Genomic DNA, 20,551 nt, shown 5'->3' with positions numbered 1-20,551 from the left:
TAAGACTCCACAACAATGGTCCAGTTTATTTGTTACAACTTTAATGAACATGGCAACATTTCAAAACCAAAAACAGTTAAATTCAAGAAACAAACCAATAGATTATACACAGCACATGAAACCTTGATTACCTCTAAGGCATGCTCCTTGTTTAGTCTTCTACACCCCTCGAACTCTGTGTTGAAACACTGAGTGTCTCACGTGTGCACAGCCCCAAACAAACAGTGAGTGACCTTTTTGACTACAGAAGTGTTTTAAACTGATAAACCCCAAAGTTCCTGTCCTCGTCCAACTTTCTAAAGCACATTCCTGTCTGCTGAAAGTTACTTATGAAGGCATTCACAGCGATTAAAAACAACTTTCAGACAACTCTAAACAAACTATGGCATCATGGTTAAAAAGAGACAAGTCAAACCGGGCAGCAAAAACAAATCTAACCAACACTTTTTGCAATCAAAGAATTTAAATTTCATTGGGTTGCTGTTTTTTTTGGGTTTTTTACCTTATCACTGGAGCTCTTGAACGGTCTACGTTCAGCAGCAGGATAGACTCAAAGGATTCCTCCTTTTGTGTGTAGGGGGGGGGACAAACTACGACACGGGCCTGATTCTACGACCTAAGCCTGCAGCATCCTCCAACACTGTGAGCGAGAAGTGAAGGCGTTTCAATAGCAGATTTGCACTGCACTTAAGGGCAGATTCACACCACGACAGGAAAAAAAATATTAAAAATCATGTATTGAACCGTTTTGTTTCTTTGACCTAGCAGTTTAGCATGCAGTTTTACACCAGTGTCAATCTAAAGCATCGACATACAGTCACTTTCAGACTTACCAGGGTGCAAATATAGAGGCTATTATCATATTAAGCAGATTCGACAACATTACCTCCTATGCAACAACCTTTTCACTTGTCAAAACTTCACATCATGCAGTTCATTCATGGAAAAAAATGGGCTGTGAATTTTTTGGACATTTTCTTTTTGTTTAAATGACACAGGTAAGCATTTGTTTGCATGTATGTCACTGGACAAAAACACTGGTTTTCCTTAGGTTTCGCTTACCTGTGTTATTGCAGCAGAACCTAAGGTGCAAGGTCTGGGATGACACTGCAAAGATCAGATATATATATATGTATGTATATATTGCACTCTTTGCCGTCAGTGAACAATGCAGTCAAAGAGATCGTTTGGACTTTAACATTAACAGCCTTTCACAGCAGTGCTCATTCAGAAAAAAAGTCATCAATATTGAGCTAATCAGCAGCACTTCCACTACTAGCATTCCACATGCTTATTATAAAGGACATATTAGAGAGAGATTATCAGCAGAAACCTAAGCATGCTACGCTGGAGTTATGCAGGAGATTTCTAAGCAAATATATTGCAATGAATGGCATTTTGTTTTTAAAAAGACATCAACTACACAATGGCACGTTGGCAAATATTCAGAACGCAAAAAACCCCAACATGGACATCCTTAAACAGTTCCTACCAGCAGTGTAACAGACCTCAGTTCAGAAATCCAACTACCTACACAAACAATCTACAGGAGACTGAGTAAAGAGAATCTCAGAAACATGTGGTACAAGAATCATCACATTCTGAAGCGCTAAGCCTCTCCTGAGAACATTTCATACTTACCCAAAGACAAAGGAGGGAGGGGGGAAGGGGAAAGGGCAATATTTGAGAAAAAAATAAAAAAAATACTACATCGTTGGCAGTTTATAAAGCGTTCTTTCTCAAAGTCAAATCACAGGTTTTTTTGTACTTACATTACAGGAGGGCTCAACTGATGGATGCCGACTGCTTAGCCACCCCCAGACCCTACAACATCTACCACTTTTTGTTGCATTGTTTTATATTTTTAAAAACATTCTTTTCAAAAAAAGACAAGTGTAAACATGTGAGTTCACAATTGGGCAAGACAAAAGTTTCAATGCATTTTTTCTCTCCCTCTCTCCTTTTCAAAACAATTTTACCTCACTGTCCTGGAAAAAGAACAGCACAAAAGGTAGATGGATATATAACACTAAAAATATGCAACATTTCTTAGAACCGCATGTTGAGAAGGATACTTGGCTTACCGCTTTTCTAAACTTGCCTGTGGAGGAGGAAGTGACTATCAAGGGAGGCAGCAAAAAAATAATATATATATGTATATACAGTGCAAACTACACCTCAACAATATCAGCAACCAATGCAAAAAGTGAGAAGGAGTGCCACAGCAACGCAGGTAATGCATGAGATCACGACACACAGATACCCGTTGGCTTTCTCGTGACAAACATTTTTTTCTACTTGCTAGAGTCAGAAATAATATGAAATATATAAATAACAAGAAGTCTGAACCACCCGGCATCACTGCACGCAAGTAATGTGACTACGAGTCTTATAGACAGTTGGAGAGAGACAGGACAGCACAATTTGGTTTTGGACAATCAGTTCAAACTACAACGCCCACCCCACCTATCCCCCCCCCCCCACCCCCCTGCTCAGCGGCCTCACGGTAAAACAAAAACAATCATACAGAAATACAGCTCCACCCCAACTTACCAACACAGGAGGTTTCAGTTTGTTTTATTGCAAAAAAACACAACAGGCAAGAGCAATTTTTAAAACTGAGATGATTTTACATGGTAATGTCTACAGTTTAATAAACATGACTTCTAACCACATTTAATGTAGATACAGGGCTGGAATGACCATATGTATAATTACCTCACTAAAAACAAAGCATTTACAAGAAAAAAAGAATAACAAAAAGAAAAAGAAAAAAGAAAAATCAAAGAGGACGTGTTCGCCGGGTAATCTGCCATCTATGTGAAACACTTTCAAACCAAGGAAATTTAAGATCTTCATCAAGGCGTCTGCATCCAAACATTTAACAAAGGATTTTGTTTCGACAATGTAGCATTTACTTTATGTCCACTTCACATTACTGGCCCTGTGCAGAAGAAATACATAGAAGATACATTGCATGTTAACAGCAGAAACAGTGGACTCAGCTTCCCAAAATAAAAAGCTAAAAAACCTGTGTAGGAAGGAAGGTGGTTTTGGTTAAGTTTGTGAGGCTGCTGCGGTCACCGGAGCCCTGTGAAAACCTGAGGAGTGAAGCGGGTTACGGTGCAAAACGACTGAGTGTACGTGAATGTGGACAGCGCATTATTATCGGGGCGGGTGTACCTGGGGAGCTTGTGGTGCCGCGCCCATCGGCTGTGGGTTGGCCGTGCCGTAGTAAGCGGCCTGCTGCCGGTAGTACTCCGCCCAGGCCGCGCTGTAGTCCGGCTGGCCTCCGGGTTGAGAGGCAGCCGCTGCCGCTGTGGCCTGAGGGGCCGCTTGACCTGCAGGGGATAGAAATGATAGAGAAAAAAACAAAAAGTTTGTACATCCAAGAAGCTCAAGATCAAGTCTGAAGTTTTCTCATTTCACCTAAGAGACACCATGATAAAATTCATGAATGCTTTTTATACAACTAAAATATAAGGAATATAAGGCCAAATATGCCTCATTGGGTTAGTTACACAAGCCAACAAGGCAGCTATTCAACTAGGGAGGCTCCTGGTGACTCATTTGCTAGACATTGAAAGTAAATAATTTAATTTAAAAAACATGCAAATGAGTCTTTAATATGAATTCCAAAAAAAAAGATCAAGCCAGTCTAACAAGTTTCATTATTCACATTCCTCCGGAATCAAATTAACTTGTATGTGTCACTGAGCGTGGCACTTTGCATTTAATGGTTATGTCGTCGGTTTATGCAGGATTTGAACTCGGACATTAAATTGACCTCATAAGTGTCAAGTCAACACCCTGCCGAAAGATATCTACTCGTTTGGTTTAGTTTTGGAAATTAAATCAGTAAGAGAATAACAAATATGGGGAAGGGGAAGAAGGAAGAAGAAGAATATAAAAGTATAAAGTATAAAAAGTAGAAGTAGAAGTATAAAAAGCAGAACGGCCAGACAAGAACAGGACAAAGGATATTAACAACCTTTAGACATAACACAGCTTTCCCAACATACATTCAGCTACTATTAAATAAATTGTAAAAATGGAACAAAAAAAAAAATTCAGGCCACAATAAATGCTTCCAATCTTGTCAGATTACATTTATAAGAAGGGGAACGAACCCGCCACTGAGGTCTCTTGGTGGCGGGTCAGAAACCTTCTTCCTTTCTATTGGGCGGCTGCGAGAACAGCAACTCTACTAGCAAGAGGGCTGCTTGTGGAGGCAACCGCCCTTTAACATCAAACACACTCATACTTAGAGCTGGAGGGGCGATGAGATGTTATTTAACTAGACAAAAGCCTAACCTATCTCACCCATGTGTCTGCTGTGTTAGGAGTAGTAGGCTTGTTTTCCTCCATGCTAGCATCCAAAACCACAATAAAGGGTTATTACACCAGGCTTTAGTTTCTTATACTACTATACTATATACACTAAAGCATGATGATCTTGGTCTTAACGCTTAGTTGAATGAATGTATAGTCTATGATGCAGCATGTGCAAGTAAACATCGCCAGCATTTATAACTCTTCCAGCAGAAGAAAGAGAAGGTGGAAATGGGGAGGAGTTAACAAACCAGTCACATCGTTCTACAGATGTGCATGTCGGGTGGCAGTGAGAGTTACAGCATAGGGTTTCAGACATTTCTGCGGCACGTTTTAGCACAAAAGCCTGCTCGAGCACTCACCTTGTTTCTTATAATACTCCTCCCAGGCTTTCGTGTAGTCCTGAGGTTGCTGACTCTGTTGACCTGCAGAGTGAAAAGGAAGAAACACGTTAGAGCATTCAAGCATCAAATCGAACCACAAAACATAAACAATGACCCTACATTGCTTATATGCACAACCCCACAAGTCAAACACTCATCATTTAACTCCACAAAACACACACACAGTAACAGTAAAACATTCATAGCACATGGAAGACTGTGCCATCAGTGTGGATAAAGCCCTGACTTAGTCTAGAAAATAATCTACTCTGAGCTGATAAAGGTGGATCTGTGTCCACAGCAGTCCTGCAGATAGTCAAAGTGTCGCAGTCTAAACAGCACAGCCGTCAAAAGTCAAACAAAGTGGAGGCACACTTGAAAACGCTCCACGGCAGGTTAGTAATGCTCACAAATACCCAGACCTGAAAAAGAAGCTGACTGAATGGCCGAGGGCTGTTTAGACTGTCTTGTGTTAAGAGGTGTACACTGAAACTACGTTCATATACCCATTTTCTTGTAATATTCCTCCCAGGCCTTGGTGTAATCTGCCTGTCCACTCTGACCTGCAGCCTGTGGGTCACCTGTTAAAGAAAACGGTACTTGTAATTAGTCAATCATTCTCAGCAGTTTGTCCTCCACCTGCCTGGGTTGGGCTGTCAGCCTAGGGGTGGTGGAGGAAAACTACCCTGTTCCTGGGGTATTTAAAAAAATGTTAAAAAGCTGCTCTGCAAAAGCAAAGTCATTTAAAAGGTGAAACCAAACCAACTTGTGTTTGTTAGTAACACAAATAAGACATGAGCACAGCACACTATCAAGTAAGTCTACTGAACTACACTGGGCTTGTCTGAACTCTTTCTGTTTCTTCTGCTCCTCTGCTTTGCTTAAAGTGAACGAACACTCCGGTTACCTTGGCCGTTGGCTTGACTGGTGCCAGGCGCTCCGCTGGTCGGGGTCATGGGAGCCTGCGGCTGCTGGCCGTACTGGGCGTAGTACGCTGCCCATGCTGCTGCGTTGGCATCCGCTGCTGCTTTATCTGCACGCAATAAACAAGTTTGTAACCACACAACAGCCAGGACTCATTCTGGCAGCAGCAATGTTGTGCCTTACTGAAGATGCGCAAAGGCTAATGCTAGCCAACTGTAATAAGACACCATGTAACTGATGTTATCAATACTTGTGTTTCAGCACATAAAACTCAAATACTATAATATTTTGAAAGCAAATATTTTCAAGGAAAAAAAAACGAGTGTCAATAAAAATACTTAAAATAAAGAGCATTTACTTCTGTAATTACTTTTTGTGCCTACAGGGGGCACTGCTTCTCCCCAGAGTGCAAATTCATAGTTAAAAAACAAAGCACAGAGCTCCTTGGCCCTGAAACGTCACAGTTGAGCGCTTTAGAACATTTATCCTGTTTGTTCCATTGTTTTGGTTGCTATATTTTATAACTAACAGATATACTCTCTAACTGAGCATGATTTCAAATATTAAAATATGGCAAAGGGCTTTTCACATCAAATGCCCCCATTAGCAAATACTCACTTGGATCAGGCTGGCCCTGCTGCCAGTGTGGGTAGCCGTTGCCCCATCCCTGAGGCTGATATGGAGCAGGAGGACCACTGAAGGAAGAAAATAAGTAACCATCATCTCTCAGTCAGCCATGTTCAGATATTCTTACTATCAAAGAGGAGGCAACTGTACTTACTGTGGTCCGGGTGGGCCCTGGTTGTATGGTCCAGGATTGTATGGACCCATGGGAGCGCCAGGGGGTCCGGGTGGTCCTGGAGGACCATGTGGACCTGGTCCTCCATGTGGGCCAGGAGGGCCATGTGGGCCACCCATGGGAGTGACAGGTCCCTGAACAGAGAAACGGTGCGGTCAGTATAAGAGGCGGCGGGAAAAAAATTAATTAAAAAATTCCAGAATCTTCACATGGAGGCTAACTGTAAAAACAGTCATCTCACCCCAATTTTCTCCTCTACTAGTTGCCGGGCGTAGTCAATCTGCTGAGGAGACCCTCTGACTGTAAACATCTTAATGTTGGGGTCAGCGTTGGGCGGAGGATTCCTCTGAAGCTCGATTCTGGCTCCTGACTGCTGGCTGATGCCCTTGATTGTCTCACCACCTGGAAGAGTCCGCAAACATGGTCAGAGTTTTAAAAGAGACCGGACTACAGGAAGCAAAACATGTTAACAGTTTTGGTTGACCCTTTCCTGGGGCGTCTCTCTCATCTCTCTACCATCACTGTGTCACTCTCACTTTTGTGTTCAGGTCTCAGATTATAGGGTTGGGGTTATCCATCAGCTTGTCAGCGTGGTGCATGAGTTTTCATCACAGACCATACACGTTTTAAACTATTATTTACTCCATAAGGTGATTTCTAAGAGTGAACTGCACTCCTAAAGTTTGTTTTAATAACTGAGCTCGAGCCCCACTGCTGCTGAGAAGCGACTTACCTTTCCCAATGATCAGACCAGTCTTCATGGTCGGGACTGTAAAGGTAAACTCTTGGAGGCCACCAGGGGGGCCCATGTTCCAGTTGCCCTGACCGCGACCGCGTCCCCTGCCACCTCCATGCCCTGGAGGTCCTCCAGCCTGGACGCTCCGCAACAGGTCGGAAATGATTTCTGCTGCGTGCTGAGCCTGGTCAGGGGGACCCATGATCTGCGCTATCCTGTCTGGTGTGGTGCCATCATCTGGAGAGAGGAAGGAGGGCGATTTGAGACAACTGAAGCACAATTTTAGCTTTGATATCTATTATTGCAGTCACATTAAACAAATGTATACTTTTCTAGTATTTCCTCTAATTATGCCTCTAACTAGCGATGCAATGTGCATGTGTTCAGGTCTCAGATCATAGGGTTGGGGTTATACATCAGCTTGTCAGCGTGGTGCATGAGTTTTCATCACAGACCATTTTAAACTGCTTGATTTACTTCATGAATGTCATGTTAGCTGCTCACCTGGTTTGAACTGAATCCTGACGCCTGTGTCATTCTGAATTTTCTTGATCATTTCTCCATTTCTCCCGATAACAATTCCTACTGCAAAACGTGGGACGGGAACCTGAACAATAAGAGGGCAGAAAAGCAAAATTAACACGATCCAAAAACCCTGGTCAACAACATGATGAATTAAACAAATGTCAAGTACTCACATCTAAGCTGTCTCCTCCGATCCTTGAACCATACTCGCCCCTCTGCTCCCTGAAGCCCTGATCTCTAATCAGCTCCATCACCATCTCTTTGGCTTGCTGGGGAGACAAAGTACACATTATTACAGTACAGCCTCCATATAGAAGACTTGGAACAACAACAACAAAAAAATACCAACTGAAGTCTCACCTGAACTTTAAAAGGTTCTCCTGAAATGCGTAGTGGTTTGTCTGCACCTGTGTTTTGGGGTCCATCTTGGATCATGACCATTTTCACTCCAGCTCGTTCCTTCAAATGAGAAAATAAAACAAAAGGTGAGTCAGTAGCAATTACATCTAATTATCTCTATATTTTTTGTCTCATTTTGACTTGAGGCTCACCTGAAGGCTTTTGATGGTTTCTCCTCCCTTGCCAATGACAAGGCCGGCTTTAGAAGCAGGTACCATAATTTCCTGAACAGTCATTCCTGGGCCGTCGTTGTGGTGGAACGCTGGGGCCGGACGCCCCTTCTCAACGATCTCTGTTAGTAGCCTCTTTGCCGTCCTGAAGGGAGAAAAAAATTATCATTTTGTTTAATGACGGATAGTAGGGCTGCTTGATTACAGCAAAAATTATAATAGCAACTTTTGGACTTTGGTCAAAAATACATTACTGCCCACACTAACTTCCACAGGAATTCTGCATATGAAACAGGGGTGACACTTACTGGATTGATTCTGGTAATCCTGTTAATGTCACAGACCGATCTGGCATCCCTCCGCTGTCTACAAGAGAGAAGACACTGTAAACACAAAACCCTCCAACAACAGTTGGTATGCTCCGACTTCTCCGCACTGGCAGCAAATCCAAACCTACCAGGGGCAATCTGTATTTTGCACCCTGACTCCTGCTGGAGACGTGATATTTGTTCACCTCCTCTTCCAATAACTATAACAGCCAATGAGAAAAAAAAAAAAAGTATAAATATCAAATTCTAAGAGCACAGAAGTTATGTTTATGGGTTTTTTTTATTTTTTAAACAAACACTTACTGAAGCCAACCATGCCATCTGGGACCTTGAATTCTTCTGATGTTGACCTTAGGATAACGGGAGATTAATCAACATAAACTTTATAATACAATGAAGCCAAGCACAGTATGTGAACATGTGTAAATTGATAATGTCTGTTTACCTTGGGGGACCAGCCATTCCTCCGATACCTGAAAAGGCTACAAGAAGACGACCAATTAGCCAAAAGAAGACAAATACCAAATTTCACATTCCTGCACATATTTGGCCTTTTCTAAGTAGTAAATACAACTGCACCTTCAGTTCACTTACCATCATTTGTAGCCACTTTCTTTGTCTCTGGTTGGTCTGTGAAAAAAATGACATAGGCATTGTAAGTACCTCTCATTATTCCCACCCCACATCACATTATTAGCTCCCTCCAATAAAAAAAAAAACCCAAAACAAAACACTGATTTCACACATCTAAAACTCATTTGTCAACACTACGTGGAATTTAAACATTTTAGACAGCTGGATTAGACGCTCATCTGCCAGCTTACTGCATGCATACTTGGCTTGATATCCTATCTGCAGATGTTTAGTCCTACTCAACGCTGATGCTAAATCCTCAGTTTTGTTTAACATAATTCAACAAAACTCTGCAACACAGATCTGCACTGTAATGCTCTATCTGACAGATTATTCAAGCAGCCAGAGTCCTTGCACTTATTACCCCAGTAATGAAGTCAATTGGCTCCAAATTAGAAATAAATCACCATTAAAATCCCTGTATTTGTTCAGCTCTCAATGGTTTGTTAACCCCAGTTCTGACTTGATCAGTGCCTATAACCCGATTATAACTCTCAGGTACTCGTGTGCAGGTGGGTGAGTTTAATTGTTTCCAGAATTATAGCGCATTTCTGTTCAAGGTGGATGTCAGAATTTTCAGAAGAACACCCCCCAAGTCAGTTTTCCAACTCAGAAACCCCGAGCAGTCCCACTAACCCCGACGTAACAATCCGAGATGGTGGCAGTGAACATAAGCAACAGAAAAGTTGTAAAAGTCGTAATCTGTAAATCAACATTGTGGATTTGCGACTCGCTAAATAAGCCATGCTGAGATCAGTGACAAGGCTCTATACAGGAACATGCTGCAACTCACTTTTTAAGTGAGGAAGAAAAACCCAAAACAAAAGTAGAACAAGAACTGTGCTGCACTGCTAGTAATGCGTTAATAGCTCTGCCTTGCTGAGGAACAAAACAAATCCTGTTTTTCAGCCTTCGCTAGTGGAATGCGCTAAACTCAGGAGTGTCACTCCCAGCGCCAACATCTGAGGCAAATACAAAGCAGCGTTAGACCCAAGTGTGCTGAAGGTGCTTTCAGTTCCACATAAATCATACTTCCATGCCAGGGCTACAACGTAATTATTGGAACCATAACCTTCTACATACAACAACTACACGTCAGGTCGGCGCATACCCCAACAACTTGAATGCTGAGGAAGTTAGAGTTAATAACTGTGTCTGTGTGTTAACTTGTCTTATTTCTTTGTGAAGTACACAGTTTTTTTTTTTTAATTTTATGTTAAGTTTCTAAATAAATAAACCCAGATTAAGCATTATAATGTAATTAAAGCCATGATTTTTTCCCCCAATCTTTTCCAGACTTTATAATCAGTACATGTGTGAACCAAGCAAACTGGAAACTCTGTCATGCTTTCATTTTGGACCAAATTAACCACCAAAAAAAACCCATCTACTTAACCTGTTTATAGGCTAGTAAAACAACTAATTACACCCACTCACACCTTAACCAATATTTGCCTCCAGTCTGGTCCACTCAATCAAAAAAATGATTTGACACATATTAAAATATTTACAAGACATTAGAAGATAAGGTAAAACCATCACCCTAAACACATGCCATGTGCAACACACTGCTGCCTTTTAACTGGTTAGTAATAATGTACAGTGTTAGATCTTAAGGTGAAAATTCACACTGAGAGGAAAAAACGATTAAAAAAAACAGATTTAATGCTGGGTTATGAACGTTAAAACAGAATAAAATGCATTTCAGCAGCTGCTAAAAAACAAAACACAAAGGCAGGCATTAACTAGAAAGACTTGCATTGAGATCGATTTGAGCCACTGACCGATATTCAGGTTAGGCATGGGAAAATACCCACCAGCGTCCTCCAGGGGCCTTTTCTGGCCCCCGTAGCCGAACTCGTTCGTCGGGGGTGCCGCAACTCCGTCCCCGCCAATCTTTGCTGCGATCTGAAAGCAAAAAATAACAAGAAAACACGTGAGCTCCCGAGATCATGTATCTGTTGTTCGCGTCTCTTAAGGTGCGTTTGGAGAGGAGAGGCGTGCTGCCCGCGGCCTACTGTTCTAGCCGGAAGTCCAACAAAGGGGAGCTTCAGGTTTCACTTTAGCAAATCGGTTAATTTTGATACAACATAAAAACACCAGCTTGCATTTAACTTAGATAAATATTATCTTATTTTTTAACCACTCTAAGCTGCGATCTCTTGTGTTTTCCCGTCTGTTTTCGTTTTCAGAGTAACGCAACGTTAGCTTAGCTTAGCTTAGCTACCTTCAGAGCACAACGACAGAAAGCGCCGAAAACTCGCAATCCGTTCCCGGCCTGCGGGATATTTTTAGCACGAGTGATTCCGTAGTCGTCTTCTCACCTGTCGTGCTCGTTGCAGAGCGTCTTTAAAAGCGTCGTTCATGCCGCCACCGGCGTTTGAGGACGGGGGAGCCACGTTGCTGTAGTCTGCCATATCTGCCTGCTGCTGCTCTTCTCCTCCTCGGCGCGATAAGATGGCGGCTCGGTCTCACAAACGGGAGGTGGTGGGAGACACGAGAAACTCGCGGTTCAGTGTTTGCTCTCGCGATAACGGCCTCAAATGTGTGTCACCAGAGGAGATTTGGAGAAGGGTCAGACGATCTTTGAAATGCACTGCTGTAGAAATACGTCTTTTAAAATTGTACTTGAGTAAAAGTGCAAAAAATATGAACATAACATACAAATCAAATTTTACAGGTGCAATAGACCTGCTGTAGCTTGTATCATTTGTGTTTGACTGTGTGCAAAGGTTGCAGCGAGCGGATGCTAAATTATGCTTTGCAGGAGAATCAGCCCACCAGACGGCCCATTTTGTGTCTCGAGTCTTCTTCTTCTTTCGATTACTCCCTTTAGGGGTTGCCTTCCTATCCACCCCTAGTATCCTCCTCTGTTACACCAACCCTCTATACGTCCTCCTTCTCTTGTGTTTATGAAGACAAGTTGCTTGAATCTTCATGACATAAAATACTATTATTTAATATTCAGTAAGGCTGAGGTTCTGTGCCAGCTATAACGAAATCCCTTGCCAGGCAAGTCAACAACTCACATTATGGCCAGATAGGGTAAAATCTCAGAGAAGCTCTTTGCACTATAAACATAGACAAAATGTCCCATGGAGTTTGTTCGTCACGTGGAAATCTTTTAACCTGAGTGGGATCAAAACTTCACTGTGCTCATCTTTTTTTTTTTTTTTGTGACATATGAACTTTTAATGTAAATTTTACTTATTAGTATTGTTGTTGGTGAGTATATTGTTTGCTCTTTGTAGCTTTACCATTTCCCTCAATAAGGGTGATCTCACAAAGAATTCACATCTTGCTTATGTGACCCTTAACGACTCACACGATCAAGGCATGGATCAGCAACTCTCAACGACCACTTTAAGGTGACAACGGCACTATGGGATAAATATCTGAGACTTATTGACTTTTAGAGCTGAAGAGTCCTTTCAGGTAAATCTCTTCAAGAACCTGAAAAGGAGTTCTTCCAGAAGACTTTAACTCCTAAGTCTTTATTTTAAACACGACATTAAATCTGTTACTCCTGAGATTCTCACACTTAAATTGAAAAATATCACTTTTGTAAATGTATAGAAATGTATATATCTCGTTATCCACATCTCTACCATCCTCCTCTGTCACACCAGCCCTAAGCAGGTCCTTCACTACATCACTGAATCTTCTCTCTAGTCTTTCTCTTTTCCTCCATCCTCCTCTCTCGCTGCCTCCTAACATGTCTTCCCCGTCGCCTCTTCCTTTGTCTTTTCCCAACAGTAGCACAGTTTCTATCAGCATGCTTTTGGCCAGCAGGACCAGAGGCGATCGTTGTTAACCCGGGCCCCAGTGTGACCTTCCCCATTCATCAAGGCTTAGCACTGACACTAGGATTTGTGCTATGAAGTATCATTTTATTATACAGTCCACACAGCAACATATTTTCTTATTTGCAAAGAGCATGTCGAGTAGCCCGCTGTTACTCTTGGTTATTACATATTTAAAGTCAGTCAGATCATGGTTCCATGCTCGTGGTCAACAGAAAATATAACAAAGCAAATCCTGCAGAGTTAACCATAACTTCGTGATTGACCTCATTTCACATCTCAGGCATTTTTTTCAGACGTATGTTTGTATAATTAACAAGAATAAAACTCAAAGCTTTTGATTTTTTTTCTAATTTCCTCAAGACTCCAAGGAGGAAAAAACATTTTCAAATTTTCTAGTCAGAGTGTAGTTCATTAAGGCGCACGGTATCGCCCTGACGAAGCTGGCTGCCATTCCATTATAATATCCTCTAATTCCATATCTTTCATATATCCCAGTCAGTCCCGGTAATACACCCGAGGCTGGCCGTGAATCTGATCTGAAGGCTGGAGAACAAGACAAACAAACATGAGTAAAACATTCCCACATAAAAGCTTCATATGAAACTGTAAACTGTGCCGAATGAATGAGAGCCGATACCCTGCGCTTGCTGCTGAGTTCGGATCACAGCCAGCGGGTAACTGGTGATTTGTCCAGAAGCAAACGCCACAAAGCTGAAGAAAAACAGTTTGGAGTCACTGTTGAAGGCGGGATCGCTTTTTGCCCAGCTCATGATTGACTGCAATTACAAAATAAGCAATTAGCATCTTTTCAAATTAAAAGTTCACTTGATCTCTGTTGTCTTCTGGCCCACCTGATGAACAGCACACTCCACACCTGCATAGGGGATCATACAGAGGATGCTGGGCTTGAATCCTCTGTAAAAGGAAGACAAAGACTCGTTTCTATAAATGGATCGGGCACACACTGCAACGCCATGGTAAGTGCCAGCCTGCTGCAGGTTCAGCCTCACCTTCAGCACCTGTAGAGCAAACAAGAGGAGAGTGAGACTGCTAAAAGAGATCCCCACTAATAAATTAAAGTGGGTCTGTTAGTCTCAATTCTTGGACTCTACTAGAGCAGCTTTGACTGATTCATATTCAAAATAACAAACGTTATCATACAGTTTAGCTTATGCTGAACTTTGGTGAAGCCTGTCAGTTCATCTATTGTCTGAAACAAGACTCCTTAATTCCTCAGCCTCTAAACCAGCTTTCTTCTGGTTCGCTTTGAGTAGCATTGAGGCTTCACAGTCACAGAGATCACAACCTTTTTTCCTCACCTAATTCTCCAGTCACATGTTTCCTGTGTATAACTATTCTCCAAACACTTTTCTGGCAGTAAAGTTTTGCTTTTGCTTGTTTCCTTCCTCATGTTTTTTCTTTTGGTTCCTTATGGTTGCTACACAAAAATGCATAATCTCCAACTGGCAAGTGGTTGCTGGCTCAAAACCCTCGTTGTGATTGCTTTGGTCATTAACAGGTTCAAATGGAACACGCCAACTTGTTTGCAGACACTGGCCACTTACTCTGCGAGTTTAAGTGGCTCTTTGAAAAGTGCAGCTCAAACCAGAAACAGAGAATATTCACCATTAAAAGGAAAGCTATGCCTTATTGCTGCAACAAACACATCTCAAAAGGCACAACTTTTACATTAAAAGGGAACAGTTTCCCTTATTTTAAAACTTCACCACTTAGAGAGTAGTTTGCAACTGTTTGGAGACAATTCAGGATCTTCTTGTGATGCAAACAATTGCAAGGAGTTTTTCAGTGCAGCATCGTGTAACTGTTTGCAAACAATTACTCACTATGGACGGCTAGCAGCATCCACTAACCACTCACCAACAGCTGCAGAAGAAACACTTTTTCCTAGCAACTGGTTGCTGACTGGTCTCTAGGCATGACTGGAGCCCTAACCTCCCATGTTGGTAATAATTTGGGGATTTGGGACTTTTACATTTCTGTTAACTAGACTTCTACAGGGGGAAAAAAGTTTACATAGCACATAGTAATTCAGAAAAGATACATGTCCTGAAATAAGAGGGGATATGAATATATACCATTTTACCCATTTGCTGTGCTATCAGCTGTTTATGATTCAGAATACCTGCTGTATAATTTATCAAACTCAAAATGACCTCATGCTTAAACCACCAACCAGAGAGATTAAAATATGTAGTGAAATACAAAGAGAAAGGTTAGTAGTTAGAGGAACAGGGGTTTGCTGTGGACCATGCATCTTTTTTGTATTTATTCACATGCCCTGTATGGGATGAAGAGTTTGTGCATTTTGGTTTTATGATGCTCATTTGTTTTTGTTTTTAATAAAAAAAAATACATTTATTGGTGATAAGATGGTGTTGATATGATGTTGATATCATCAGTGGTAACATTTTTGCTTGTATTTGGGCTGCTGACTGTGGAGGGGTTATTTGAGACTTTAGTGTGATAAACGCAAACAAAGGAGAGCCTCTAAAAATATCAGAGCACGCTGGCCTCAGTACAGAATGTTAGTTTAATGTTTTTATAGCACAAAGGGGAAAAACTGAGTTGAAGAGCACAATATCCTCCAGTTTCTCATAATGTAAGAAGCAAAAGCTCAGTTTTAGTATTTTCCTCACCTGTTTACTCCACGTTGCCGTGGCGATTTACCAGCCTCAAAGTAATACAGAATACAGTTTTTCACAGCCATGAAATTACAGATGAAGATCACTGTTTCCCAGCATCTAAAGTATTTGTGTGGTTGTTCACGCACTTCCTCATGGTGATTTTTTAATATTAATATATTAATATAGTGTTGTTCTTTTCGGAGATACTGTAGAGATTGACTCATTTTAATAACAATAAAAATGCTTTATAATGAGTCTTACAATCACATAATAACAATTAAAACAGTCAGTGATCTGCACTTCAAGACAGAAATGTTAAAGTACTCAGATCTGCCACTGATCTCTGATCTGACCTCTAAGGGGTAGAAGACAGCGTGAGCCACAGCTCCAGAGATGCAGCCCAACCCGAAACGCTGCTGCACCGTCAGAGTCTGCTGGGTCCTGTTTTGGGTGTAGACCTTCATCTAAACGGAGCAGAGGACATCTGAGTGTGCTAATCAATCGGAAAAAAGAAACTGTACACGAATAGCTCAATGCTCAGCCTCACCTGGGCGTAGATAAGACACTGAAGTGTCGACTGTGGCGTTCCTTTCAGCACGTTGACAGCGTTGCCTTGCCACATTGACCGCAAACCACCTCCTCTCATCTCCTGAAAACCTTGGGAGAAGGCCTTGGATCCATACACCTATTGTGGAGACAGGAAGACATTTTCAGTGAGGTGCAGGTGTGCAGTGATGTGGAACAGTCGCAACAGCAACACTTTTAGGATAAATATAGGTACACAAAGTTAAAAGCAAGATAAAAGCAACAGTTTGAATGCAGGTCATAAAAATAAGGCAGGCAACCTGATAACAGACTGTCTTCAGAGACAGAGATAGGAATGTAAAACTAGGCCAGGCTCACAGCCGAAACAAACGATCCATCCATCTTCTTCTGCTTACCCATATCAGCACCGCAGGGGAGCTGGAACCCAAAAATTTACATTATCTTAAAATACTAAAAGCTTTAATGTTTTTTTCTGTCCCTCTTTGTTAGCCCTGTGACAGACTGGTAACCTGTCTGTGGTGTACATCTAGGATAAGCTCCAGCTCTCCTGCAACCTTGATAAGCAGTTAAGAAAATGGATGGATGGATAAAAGAAGCATATTTGCTTATTAATCTATACTGTGACACAATGTTAAAACATGAGTGACTCTTTTACAAAACGATTCAAACCTTTATTTAAGTATTTCTTAGAGCCATTTCTTTGTAGCAGGAACAGCTTTGACTCTACAGGCTTTGTGCACCTGGGCTTGGGGAGTTTATCTAATTCTTCCTGACAGAATCTGTGTGTCTTCCAGGGCTGACCTGAAGTTGTGTTTTAAGGCGGTCTATGGGTGCCGTCATGGTCCGGGACACAGCATCCGCCAGTCCTGCTGACATAACAAATGTCCTCCAAGCACTGAAGCCAGACGCTTCTTCGGGGAACTCAATGGGGATCCCACGGCTCTCCCCGACATCAAACACCTGCAGGAGTACAAACAGGAGGACTTAACACCTTTTGAGAAGACATTTTAATCGCTATAAATGTAAAGCATAATGGGAATGATCATACCAAACTGTGTTTCCATGAGGACACTAGCTCCCCGATGTTATCCACAGGGTTCAGGATGATGTGGTGCAGGAATTCATCCCAATCCACCGTCATCGAGTTGTCCTTATCCATCCTGATGTTGCCAAAGACAACGACAATTGTCAAGTTTCGGAAAAGAAAGCTTTCACATCCCGTATTAACATCACATCATTTGTTCATTTTCAAAACAGCAAGCTGAGTAATAATCATTTATAATTCAGAGATACAACAAGTTCAGGTTAGCCAGGTAGTGAGTCCATACTGAGGGATCCTTTTAACCATTTGTTTAATCTGGCAACCCAAGATAATCACCATTATGCCTTAAATATATTTCATCATACAGTAATACCAATATAAAAACTTTAAACCATCTGTTCGGATTCACACATGCTAATTATTTTAAACCCCATATGCCAACTATAAATGCATATATACTCAAAAACAACAATGAATCTATGAGGTAGTGGGCAAAAAAATCTTACATTTGTATAATTTTTTTTGCATTCGGCTTTGAAATGACCACTCCTAACTCCTTAAACAAACATATGATGTCCTCCTGGTCAATGACTCCTAATCAGAGAAGAAATGCACAAAATTACAAACAGATACTGCTCTTCCTCATAAGTGAAGTTTCTATATGAGGTGCTATGATCACTGAAATCCTGCAGGTCTGTGTACCATAAACAGATCTTTTGTTTGCCTGCCAGCCACTCGTGTCTGACCTTGAAAACACATTTCACCGACAACAAAATAAAAAATTTATTCCGTTTTTCAAGAAAAAGTCATGTTATGTTCATTATGTTCTTTAAAGGACAAAAAAGCAGGAGGCGCAGATCTTAGAAACTCAGTCCTCACATATTTCATTTTGTATCATTCATTTTTCTTATGTTTCCTTCAGAAATGTACCACTTATAAGGCGGTAAGACTTAACTCACCACAATTATTCTTATCAAGGTCATGAAAGTGAATTTTCCACTTCCTCTCTCTGTCCATCATGTAGCTGAGGAACTCTTGATAATCCAGCAGGCCATCTTTGTCTCTGTCATAAGACTCGACGATACTCTACAAGAAACAAAAACAGCTCTCTCAATAGCAGGTTTAAAAAAAAATAAATACCGGTGCATATAGATGCTATTAAGAATATTTGTTACCTGGACCTTCCCATCCGCTGAAATAATCCCATGCTTCCTCATTTCGTCTTGCAGCTCCGCCACAGAAACGAATCCATCCTCATTTTGGTCCAGTTTACTAAATAATCCACGAAACTGATCCATGGTTCATGCAGAAAAGCAGTGAAATTTCCCAGATGCAAACAGAACAAAAACCTTTAAAAGCTTTTATTCGTTGCAGGACCTTTTAAATGAGATTTTAAAACATTCATTCATTCATTATCACCAGAGATTATTGACCTGCAGCTCTGCAGAGGCGCTGACTCACTGGCAGAGAGAGAGCTTCTATCAGCGGTTTTTGTAAAACTCACTTCCTCTACGGAACAGCAGGGGGCGCTGTGGCTGCAGGAGAGGCCACCTTCATCTGGAATATACACAGTGGCCTCGAACCTGTGATCTTTTGCGTGCTATTTATGTGTTTTATTTAATTATTATTATTTATTTTTAAAAAAGAGAAACATCTTGCAGATAAAGGAAACTGCTGACATCAAAATTTCCAACCAGTGGTTAGAAAAACCTGACCTCGAGCACAGCACAGAGGCTCTGATCACAACAGCGAGCCCCAAAGCACCAGATCCCTAAAAGCAATAGTCTGCCACAGCCGATAGGACCCAAGTTGCAAGCAATGCAAAGGTCCCACTGAGACAGTCCTGCACATAGTAGCAGCATGTAAGATGCACGCTGGCACACAGACAAGCACTGGGCTCAGATAGTACACAGAAATGTCTCCAAGTCCCAGTGGAAGACAGGTCAGCAACTGCTGTCCAACCAACAACACATCCATCCAACACATTCTGTCATCCAGCTGCCAGTAAATTATTGTAGAAATTACACATTTACAGAGTCATGACAGAGAGCAGAAGACTACAGTTGTGATAGATGTGCCAGTTAAAAGGAGGAGACCAAATGCATTGAATAACTGGAGCAGATAGGAAAGGTGGAGTCCAGGGTGGTCCCAGTGGTTACAGGAGCATTACAGGAGCTGTAACCCCCAAACTGGGAGAGTGGCTCCAGCAGATTCCAGACACAATATCTGAGAGGTCTGCAGGAAGAGCTCGATCCTAGAGGAAGACACACTTACCAATCCACAGGGGGTGGGAGGCAGCGTGGCAGACTTTGGTTTCAGTGGCTCTTCTCCAGTGACTGATGGTGTAATCCATCAGATAAAAAAAAGAAAGCCTAAGCTGTTACATGTAAAAGGGAGGAAAACAACTTGAGCGTAACGATGAATTGCTTGAGTACAGATTTTTTTGTGACTTTGGGATTTGGAGTATTTCAGAGTTTGGTTAAATAGAGTTTTGTGATTTTATTGGACCACGTGTTTATTGTCTTTATTTACATTTTTACCCTCATTCCTGGTTTGTTAAGATTAAAGAAAACACCAAATGTTATATGATAGTAAAGACACTGACATATAAGATATTTATTACCTGCCCCTTGTAATCTGATATACATATAACATTTTCCTCCAGATTAGCATGGGGAGTTTCAGAGTTTCCATTGCTTCCCATTGGTTGTCAGTTTTGTGCGATGACGTCATGGCTATAAACGACATCAAACACAATGACTGGGTCTTTCTTCGCCTCTCACCTGGATGATGTGCAAAGGACCTCGGTTTGGTGAATGACGATTATCACCACTTACTTTCTAGAAAAAGCCGCCAGATTCCCGTCCATAGTGTCCACTTACTGCCACTCATACCGGAAAGCAGCTTTTCAAAATAAAACCAATTTATTCCCATGTAAGGCAAGTAAAAATGTTCTATAAGAAAAAAAAGAAACTAAAATAAAAATATACACCTACAACATTCAAGGAGTTTCTTATATTTATTCTATTTCTTAATAAAATTCACCTCACATTAGACATATCTCAGTAGGTTTCTTTATGAATTTAGGTTTCTTTATAAGAAGGTGAACAGATCTGCATTTTCTCTTCTCACTGTGAGGCCTGGGGGAGGAGCTGTGATGGCATGGAAAGGTTTTGCTGCACTGTTGGGGATTTATTTAGAATTAGAGGTAACACTTAACACTTAACCCACATCAACATGCATCAATTCAGCTCAGTGGATAAAGAAACAGCATTACATAAC

The 20,551-nt window shown here is 41.4% G+C and overlaps 2 protein-coding genes across 7 annotated transcripts; both read right to left on the bottom strand.

Annotated features, from left to right (window-relative positions):
- Nucleotides 1-19: 19 nt before the first annotated feature.
- Nucleotides 20-11,734, bottom strand: fubp1 (far upstream element (FUSE) binding protein 1). 6 transcript variants are annotated; one of them, XR_005608969.1, is made up of 20 exons: nt 11,555-11,734; nt 11,015-11,138; nt 9,192-9,227; nt 9,043-9,079; nt 8,901-8,947; nt 8,726-8,797; nt 8,577-8,634; nt 8,251-8,413; nt 8,060-8,158; nt 7,873-7,968; nt 7,679-7,781; nt 7,172-7,411; nt 6,680-6,840; nt 6,421-6,572; nt 6,258-6,334; nt 5,623-5,748; nt 5,222-5,296; nt 4,695-4,757; nt 1,063-3,341; nt 20-640 (listed from the first exon to the last, which is right to left on the bottom strand). XR_005608969.1 is itself a non-coding variant. In XM_031731020.2 (20 exons), the coding sequence occupies exons 1-20, from the start codon at nt 11,645-11,647 to the stop codon at nt 2,936-2,938; spliced, it is 1,989 nt and encodes a 662-aa protein (XP_031586880.1). In that variant the 5' UTR covers nt 11,648-11,732; the 3' UTR covers nt 20-2,935. The 6 variants fall into 6 exon arrangements, 5 of the variants coding, with proteins under 5 accessions (XP_031586880.1, XP_031586879.1, XP_031586881.1 ...); XM_031731020.2 differs by having other exon boundaries at nt 20-2,944; nt 3,184-3,341; nt 11,555-11,732; XM_031731019.2 differs by having other exon boundaries at nt 20-3,341.
- A 1,365-nt stretch (nt 11,735-13,099) lies between these two features.
- On the bottom strand, nt 13,100-18,720 carry slc25a24l (solute carrier family 25 member 24, like). The gene is made up of 10 exons (XM_031731149.2): nt 18,445-18,720; nt 18,229-18,355; nt 17,776-17,863; nt 17,276-17,387; nt 17,029-17,187; nt 16,229-16,366; nt 16,035-16,145; nt 13,888-14,055; nt 13,674-13,812; nt 13,100-13,579 (listed from the first exon to the last, which is right to left on the bottom strand). Exons 1-10 carry the CDS (start codon nt 18,565-18,567, stop codon nt 13,392-13,394), a joined length of 1,353 nt encoding a protein of 450 aa, XP_031587009.1. The 5' UTR covers nt 18,568-18,720; the 3' UTR covers nt 13,100-13,391.
- Between the last annotated feature and the right edge of the window lie 1,831 nt (nt 18,721-20,551).

Source organism: Oreochromis aureus, linkage group 18 (assembly GCF_013358895.1).
Source record: "Oreochromis aureus strain Israel breed Guangdong linkage group 18, ZZ_aureus, whole genome shotgun sequence".
Classification (NCBI taxonomy): Eukaryota; Metazoa; Chordata; class Actinopteri; order Cichliformes; family Cichlidae; genus Oreochromis; species Oreochromis aureus.
Note: the sequence above shows the minus strand (reverse complement) of the source record. Positions and strands in the feature narration are given on the sequence as shown.

Bases quoted from the DNA above. Each gene is read 5' to 3' on its own strand.
- fubp1 (XM_031731019.2), bottom strand. From the start codon at position 11,647: ATGGCAGACTACAGCAACGTGGCTCCCCCGTCCTCAAACGCCGGTGGC. The intron at 8,948-9,042 runs GTAAACAGACAT...CGTTATCCTAAG, and splicing joins GGAATGGCTGGTCCCCCAAG to GTCAACATCAGAAGAATTCA. The intron at 7,412-7,678 runs GTGAGCAGCTAA...TCCTCTCTCCAG, and splicing joins CAGGATTCAGTTCAAACCAG to ATGATGGCACCACACCAGAC.
- slc25a24l (XM_031731149.2), bottom strand. From the start codon at position 18,567: ATGGATCAGTTTCGTGGATTATTTAGTAAACTGGACCAAAATGAGGAT. The intron at 17,188-17,275 runs GTATGATCATTC...GTACTCCTGCAG, and splicing joins CCTCATGGAAACACAGTTTG to GTGTTTGATGTCGGGGAGAG. The intron at 14,056-16,034 runs GTCAGATCAGAG...TTTGCTCTACAG, and splicing joins CTGTCTTCTACCCCTTAGAG to GTGCTGAAGGTGAGGCTGAA.